The sequence below is a fragment of the Onychomys torridus genome, chromosome 1, assembly GCF_903995425.1.
Source record: "Onychomys torridus chromosome 1, mOncTor1.1, whole genome shotgun sequence".
NCBI lineage: Eukaryota > Metazoa > Chordata > Mammalia > Rodentia > Cricetidae > Onychomys > Onychomys torridus.
The window spans coordinates 117358851-117366668 of NC_050443.1; the positions used below are offsets into that span (position 1 = coordinate 117358851).

A 7818-nucleotide genomic window follows, 5' to 3' on the forward strand; every position below is an offset into this window, starting at 1 on the left:
ATGGATGTTTCTCCACCTCTGAGGAGTCGGCCACATGCGCCTGAAAGATGGGCGAGTGTTCATGCATGCGGTGCTGAAGGTTATGTTTTCATACTTTCTGGCAGGCAACCGTGCTGGAAAGTAAATCTGACCTTAAGCTTCCTACTGCATTAAAGATAAGTCAGTTTTAACTTTATCGTTGTAGATGCTTCAGCTGCAGGTATAAAACTCCAGCCTGGTCAGAGTTGACTGACTGATTAGCATTGACAAAACCTCTGCCTTCAAACCCAAAGCCAAGGGTCTGCCAGGAAGTACGGAGAGCAGTCCATTAATATGCATACGTGGCCTTGGACGGCATGCTCTAGGTTAATAAAGCAGGCTTTCAGAAGCAAGTGTAAATAGGGGAAATGGGAAACAGATGAGCTACTCAGATAAGGACACACCCTTAGAAAGGAAGCTCTGAGTGGTACTTATTACAGGGCTGGGGGCTCTGTGCCGGCCAGTGGATCTGCAGAGGACACCTGGGGGAGTCCTAACTACTAGACTGACCTGCCACCCTTCTCTAGAGGCTGGATTCCTCTCTGGCAGAAGAGCCAGCCACATGCTGAAATGTAACACAGCCCCCAAGGTCTTCCTGCAACAGCCCCTCCCTTCTCTGATCCCAAGGCTACTTCATACCCCAAAGCCCCTGCCTGTCCCCTCCTGGCAGGACTGCCGATTGCTTCAGCCTTCCTACACACCCCTCTCTCTGTTTGCTTCCAGTCAGAGAGCGAGGAGAAAGTTGCCACCTATGACCACATCGGGCCTAATGTCTGCATGGGAGACCACAAGGTGATGTGTGCAGTGTGTTGGGGGGGGGGCATCATATCATCTCCTTTAGTCTGGCTTTACCAAGCAAACAAAGTTAATCTAGCTCATTGAGTTTTAATAAAATACCAAAGGATGTATGGATGAGTAACCAGGAGAAGAAATGATCAGTTATAACAGAAGATAATCTCACTGTGTGTAAAAACATCATGTCGCTAGTTGGTTATGGTTGAAGGTTGCTTAACTATGGGACTATGTTCCTGGCCTTCCTGAGCTCACTCCTGTCAGAGAGTGGTAATGCATGTCTCACAGACCAGGTGTATGTGCATTGATACATTCCCAAGTGTGGCTATCCCTGAACCCAGAGTGGCCCACCATCCCCAGTGACACTGAGGCCAGGTTACAGATCTCAGCACATTAGACATGTCCACATCCTCTGTATCCATGTGCTCTGAGGTAGGACACTGCATACCCTAGTCATGGGTGCATACATTCCTCTGCATTTGGAATGTATTCCATAGTCCTTCACACTGATTCCAACCTGGAACCTATCCTCCTTATAAGCAGAAAGGGGTTATGTGGGTCCTTTCATGGCCCAGCTCTCAGCTCCCAGGTCCAAGCTAACTGTCTTAATTCCTGCTTTGTACACACAACTGCCTTCATCTCCTCTGGACTCAGTTCCAGATATTCAGGAGACGTGAGGGCCAAGGCCAGGAGCGGTGGGCTGCAGCCTGTACATGCTGACCTCTCCCTTTCCTCCTACTGCAGCCGGTGTTCCTGGCCTTCCGAATTGCACCTGGGGCAGGTAAACCTCACGCCCATGTGCACAAGTGTTGTGTCGTGCAGTGACGTGGTGGTAAATATGGCTCCTCCTTGCTCTCCTTTCTGCAGCTTTCCTGGTGTGTTTGATCCTTTAACAAATTACTAATTCCACTGCAGGGAAGAGGTGCCAGCGCCATGAGAGGATCCTCGAGAGACCTCCCTGTAGCAGTGTATCGAACTCACCCTCCTAACAGCTGCATCGGAACCCGCCCAAGCATCACCTGCTAGACGGCCGGCCCCACACTTCGCTTCAGCCTCCGGACCTCCGGAAAGCCTCACATACCTCACTGTCGTGTCTGTCACGTGACATTGTAGACATATTGGGTTTAATCAAGCCACAGTCCTATTGCCAAAACTCTAACAGACAGCCGAGCGCCTGTATTTTAGACTTCACAGTTTTCCATTTTTAACGATTGTCTGTGGAGGAAGCTTCTCCATTTAGAGCCCCAGGTGTCCAGCGTCCCTCTCTGCCAGGAGGAGTGTGCCGGGCACTAGCCCAGGCAGCAAGGCTGGCCATGTGTGCTCGAGCCCGAGGCCCCGAGGTCTGACTCTACTGCCATGTTACATGGCGTCTGAATCACACTGCAGCTGCTTTCCATTTTTATATATATAAATACATATAAATATATACTTTTTAAAAATAATTTATAAATCTTACCAAAACTTATGCTGAATATACTTTCCAGTATGAGTGCACGAGTGTCCTGAGCAGGCAGAACCACAGTCTAGTTGAATGGTGAGTCCGTCAGCACAGGTTCCTGAGACAAGACCTAGCAAGTGCCCAGGGGAGAGGCCCTGCGGCCTGCCTGTACTAGCAGCTTGTCACTCTTCTGCCTTTCTCTGTGTAATATTAAGAACTGAATGTGAAGTTTATAGCTAGCCTGGGTGTACCTTTTAAGAATTTTGTAAACCGTTATGTCTGTCTTTTGTTACCGTTTTATGGTGCCAAGTATCCTACATTAAAACCATAATCTCGTGGGAGAATTAGAAGTAGCCTCGTCCACTTCCCACAGATCGCTTCTAGCATGGGCTGTGTGTAAACGTGGCAGAGAAGCGATGGGTGATGCTGGGCACAACCTGTTGCCCTTACTCCACCCAGCACTGAGTACCACGGAAGGCGCCTGCAGAGCCTGCTGAGGAAACACAGCGTGCTTTTATTGATTTACTTCTGAACACTACAGTTCCTGGATGGGGCGGAGGCGCGAGTTAATGTTGGTTTCCCTAGAAATCACCGAAGGCCGGCCTGTGTCCTTGATGCCAGGGTCGGGTCTGTGACTGCCATGGTCGCTGCTTGCCAATGTGCCATGTCCGCAGCGGTTGTCTGTGGTTCCAGCTGTGGGTCCTTCCTCTGAAGGCCTCTGGAAGTGACTGCTCGGTTCCTAAGCAATAAAATTGATCATGGTGAAACAGTTCTTCCTGCTCTGTCTCTTGCTTCACTCTCCCATGCCTTTGAAATGCTAAGTGCCCGGGAGTGGCCTCCTTTGTGCCCGGTTTGCTCTGCCCCATTCTGATTCTGGGAATTTCAATGTCCGTTCTGCCACAGGGCACCAAGCTCTCAGAAAAATCACCTCTTAGACTTTGTACTGTAGTGTAAAAGGGCTGGCCCCTCACTATTTTAAATGGAATTATACAAACGCTGTTCTTTTGCTTTGAACAAAACCTTCAATAAAATTTCTCTGCTCTGAACTGTGGCCGAGAAGCAACACACTGCCCCATCTAAGAAAGAAAAATAAAAACGCAGCTCCTTTTCAAGAAAGCCAGCCGTGGATCGAGAAAGAAACGTTTGGTTGATGGAGCCACATCACAAAAGGCAAAACAAAACATAAGCTTTTCATGGTTCTAATAAATATTTTTAAATGCCCTACAATAGAAATCCTATGATTAGTTTGTGTTGAAATCCCACACTTAACGTTCAGTACATTAAGGTGCAGCTGTGGAGTGTGGAGGAGACTGAAGCCGAAGATGGGTTTTTCTGCTACAGGGGATTGTAGCCCTGAAAGGTCCTAGGGCAAAGTGGGTGCAGGTTCTTCCCTGGCTGAGCATGAGCCACTGGTCTTACAGACCGGCTAGCCCAGGTAGGACTGACAATGGTCAGAGGTGACCCTAGTTGAGGGTCCTCTGAGAAACCAGTGGTGGATGTCAGGGCTGCTGATACAGGCTGAAGGCTGTGAGCTATGTATGGGGCAGGATTCTCACACCATCTCTGCAGCCCTGCTTAAAACCATGCTTTCTCCCAAGGAAAGTCTGTTAACACTGATAGCCTGGGGCCCGTCAGGGTGCAGAGGCTCCGGCCATATTACCCACAGCTGGAGTTTAGTAAGTAATTATATTCAAAATATCTGGAATTCTGGCTAAACGGGATAATTATTATGAAATACTGTGACAGAGCCAGCCCACGCTTGAGACAGTACTGATTTGGCCCGAAGCAAGACAAAGGCACTCAATAACAGGGCACACTCATTGCCCCAGCTTGCAAAATAAATAAATTAATTAATTAAATAAAATAAAAATAAAAAAGAAAGAAAAAAGTTATTTAAAAAAAATAGCGCGAGGGTGCCCACTGCTTGCAATGGGGGCCCCCTTCAAGTGTGATTTAGTTAATGTCTGCCCCAACTTCATTCATCTGAGTCAAGGACACCCAGCACTGTACATCTCCGGTAGGGATGCAGCGGATGCCATGTCCCTGGCCACGGGAAATGGAAATCATACCTGCTTTCGGGTCTCTTCCACCGAGTTCCCTGCTGGTCGGGCTCCTTCAAGCACTACATTGCGGTGTCCTTCCCTTCCCGGTGGCGGAGGAAACTGCCATTGCTGGGCCTGGGCTCCAGACGCTCAAGTCTCACCACTTCCGTGCTCCTGTAAGCTGCCATCACCGTGCGCTCTGGGACCGTGCGCTCAGCCTCTGAACCCAACGCGCACACGAGCCCCGGGTCGTCATCAAGCACTGTCGCGCCCCCCTGCGCCAGGCCCTGGCGCCCACAGGGGTAACAGGCTAGGTGGGGTCTGGAGGGTGCTGCCGCCTGCCCGCCTGCTGGCGCCAGCTCCATAAGGAAGAAACACGATGTGCAGCCTTGGGAGCCACGGCTCCGACGGGGACGTGTTAAATAATTTATTGATTATACAAAGTGACCGGCCCAAACCCCGCACTCCGCGCCTCACGCCGCGGCCGCGCCAATGTCCGCTTTATAACTTATTCTGTAAAAATATATATACACACTGCGGCTGGGCGGCTGGCGTCGGGGCATGCCGCGCGCCCCGGTTCCTGGGTTCTCTGGCCTGGCCTCGTCCTCACAAGGCGTCCCCCGCGCTGCTGCCGCCGCACGGGCTAACTAGCGCCAAGTTCGAGGGTTTGTGCTTTTTGAGAAGCCGCGTGATCTTCTCGTCGTCGGAGTTGGGGTCTAGGGGCCGGTTGTACTCGTCATCGTCCTCCGCGTCTGAGCCACCCACCTTCAGCTTTTCTGCATCCGAGTCCTGCTTCTTTTTAGCCGACGCCATCTCTGCCGCGTGCCGCTTGCGCCACTTGGTCCGCCGATTCTGGAACCACACCTGGGGGGTTGGGGAGGGACCATCAGGCGGGCACCGAGGCTCGCCACACCAGACCAGCACTCTGGACCCGCCTGGCACCAGCGCTTTCCGCGGTCGGGCCGCAGCCGAATGGCTGCTCTCCCGCCGTTCGCAGGACGCGGGCTCCGGGCCCCGCGTCAATACTGCTGGACCCCAGCCCATTCGAGCTCACCTTCACCTGGCTCTCGGTCATTCCCAGAGAGTAGGCAAGCCGCGCGCGCTCTGGGCCTGCCAGGTACTTGGTCTGCTCGAAAGTCTTCTCCAGCGCGAAGATCTGCTGGCCCGAGAAAGTCGGCCGCGAGTGTTTCTTCTTGCCATCCTTGTCCAGGATCCCGCCGGCTTGGGCTGCGAAGAAGAGCCGGTGAGCGCAGTCCGTGGCCCGCGCCCAGCCCCGCTCCTCACCGCATCCCATGCGGGTCACTTACCCGAGCCGGCCAGGCGCGGGTCCCTCCAGGGAGAGCCCTGCACCACTCCCGGCCAGAAGATGGGCGGGCGCCCAGGCAATTCAGCCAGCGGTTTGGGGTAGCCCCGTGCCACGGCTGCCGCGGGCCCGAAGTAGACACCTGCAGACGAGGCGAGCCCGTTGAGGCGGGGCAGACCTCCCAGGAGGCCGCCACCCGCTGCGCCCACCGGCCGTCCCAGGATATCGCTGATGCCGTGCGGAGTGCCTAGAGGCAACTGCGCGCCAAGGCTGCCTAAGGCGGGCGCCTTGAAGCCGGCCGGGCCCTGCAGCGCGTAGGGGAACAGCGACGTCTTCATCTCAGCCATGTTGTGCAGCGCGGCCAGCGGCGCGCTGCTCAGCACAAACGCGCCCGGCCGGTTAGCGTCCATGGGCGCCGCCGCCGCCGACCCGGGCTCCCATCCGGGCCCCGCTGCCACCGCCCGCGCCCTCCGACTCGGGAAGTTTGAGCGGGGCACCGACGGGCGCCGGCTGCACTGGGACGCGTGGAACGAGTTCAGACGGACGCCGACGGCCCCCGCAAGAAAGCGGATGGACCGACGGCTGCTGCACGGAACGGGCAGCGGTCAGAGAGAAGGCAGGGATACTAGGAGCGGCGGCGGCTGCGGCTGCTCCGGGGCCGGTCGGAGCGGCGCCGCGCGGGACGGACGCACTGATAACCGCGGGGCCTGGGCGCGGCGCGCGCGCTGATTGGCTGTAGGCACTGGCGACCAGGCCATTGGCCAACGTCCCGCCCGTCTGCGCGCGCCCCCGCCGGTCCTGCACTCCATGAAGGGCCCATTAGTGCGGCAGGTGCCTCCGGGGCTGTAAATTTGCCCCCTGATTTATCTCCCCAGAGATGAAATAAATCCCGTTGGATGGGAGTTTAGTTAGGCAAAGGTTTTAATGAGAAAATCAGGAAAAAATACGAGAACATATTTTATCGACCAAAAGAATGTAGATTTCAAGATCCACTCTGCAAGCTCAGTATGCCCAGTTCGGGGAAGAGCCTGGGAAGGCTGGACGCCACCGGTCAGGGGGGGCTCCATCCTGGACCAGGGCCCAAGCCCCGTACTGTGGCTTTTTAGCCTCCCAGCTTGTGGTGGTGCCGGCTGGAGTGAACTTGTGGGTATCATTTTCTTGAACACAAAAGGGTGGAGTCTAGTGAGCAAATGGCTAGATTTGGCACTCTTGGATCTACCAAAATCCCTCAACTGACAATTGGCTCCAGGCAATGTCGGGACAAGGCCGGTGGCCCTGGTACTACGCACATGCCTATTAGAGTAAGTTGCCCAGCCCCACGGTTCTGAACTCGTTCAAGTTGGATGGGGGTATCGGGAAGAGGCCTGGCCTTCTCTTCGAGGTTTTCTGATTATTAGGCATTCATCTGGGAGGTTACTTGAGCCAGACTTTGAGACCCAGGGCCAGTATTCGCCTGCCCGCAACTTTCCAGAGAGCTGAGGCTTACTTAGACAGCGATGCCCAGGATGCAGCGTCCTCGGAATTCAAGGTCCAAGACGAAAAGATCCCCACATTCAGTGACTTAAGATGGGTGTGCGCTTGCAGTCTAGAGGGCAGAATACGGATTATAGACTGACCTGTGGGGTCCACTTGGCCCTAATTCCTTTTCTAGTACAGGGGCCTCTCGCTCCATAGAATTGCTGAAGGGTTAGCTAAAATTGTAGTGGACTAGAGCGGAGCAAGGCGGGATGTGAGAATGTTGCACGCTGGCACTTTCCTTCTCTTGAGTGGTGCTTCCGGTTAACCTTGTAATACCTAGTGATTGTGATACAACCTGTGGAAACAGAACCTACTGCCTTTGTGAAGCCCTTTGTTATTAACGACTTTCCCTTTTTGCCCTGGTCTCCCGGGTTTTTGTGTCATGGAAGAAAGTGTTCCGAGTGGCTCCATATAGGGGCCTAAACGTCCATTCCCGCTGGTCTTCTTAGAAGTTCATTTTCGTTTTTTTACAGTTAGTGTCCGGGTCTTGACGCCACGGGTCTCCAGCAGGTCAAGGCATGGAACGCCATTTTATGGCGGGAACTGAAAATAAGTTCTGTGGTCGCCCCTGACTCGTGAAAGACCTGGAGCATGGGCTCTTCACCCAAACTCCCGTGGCCCCTAGCGCCCAGAGGTTTCACTGTCCTGGCTTCCTAGGCTCAATCTGCACTCTCAGGATCGGATTGGGCGCCGCCAGCGATCAGAGA

General features: G+C 54.1%; 2 protein-coding genes across 2 annotated transcripts in view; one reads left to right on the top strand and one right to left on the bottom strand.

The window, feature by feature from the left end:
* Inpp5a (inositol polyphosphate-5-phosphatase A) overlaps window positions 1-3020 on the top strand; it is a 199398-nt gene extending 196378 nt beyond the window's left edge. The window contains exons 14-16 of the mRNA XM_036198061.1: window positions 742-810; window positions 1555-1642; window positions 1726-3020. Coding sequence (XP_036053954.1) covers window positions 742-810; window positions 1555-1635 — 150 coding nt within the window. The 3' untranslated portion in view covers window positions 1636-1642; window positions 1726-3020. The remainder of the gene's footprint in view (window positions 1-741; window positions 811-1554; window positions 1643-1725) is intronic.
* On the bottom strand, window positions 2743-6257 carry Nkx6-2 (NK6 homeobox 2). The gene is made up of 4 exons (XM_036198073.1): window positions 5598-6257; window positions 5345-5517; window positions 4318-5154; window positions 2743-2987 (listed from the first exon to the last, which is right to left on the bottom strand). The coding sequence occupies exons 1-3, from the start codon at window positions 6001-6003 to the stop codon at window positions 4897-4899; spliced, it is 837 nt and encodes a 278-aa protein (XP_036053966.1). The 5' UTR covers window positions 6004-6257; the 3' UTR covers window positions 2743-2987; window positions 4318-4896.
* Window positions 6258-7818: the final 1561 nt, after the last annotated feature.

Coding starts and splice junctions, on each gene's coding strand:
- Nkx6-2 (XM_036198073.1), bottom strand. CDS start 6,003: ATGGACGCTAACCGGCCGGGCGCGTTTGTGCTGAGCAGCGCGCCGCTG. Junction 5,518..5,597: donor CCCGCGCCTGGCCGGCTCGG/GTAAGTGACCCG, acceptor TCTTCTTCGCAG/CCCAAGCCGGCGGGATCCTG. Junction 5,155..5,344: donor TGACCGAGAGCCAGGTGAAG/GTGAGCTCGAAT, acceptor CCAACCCCCCAG/GTGTGGTTCCAGAATCGGCG.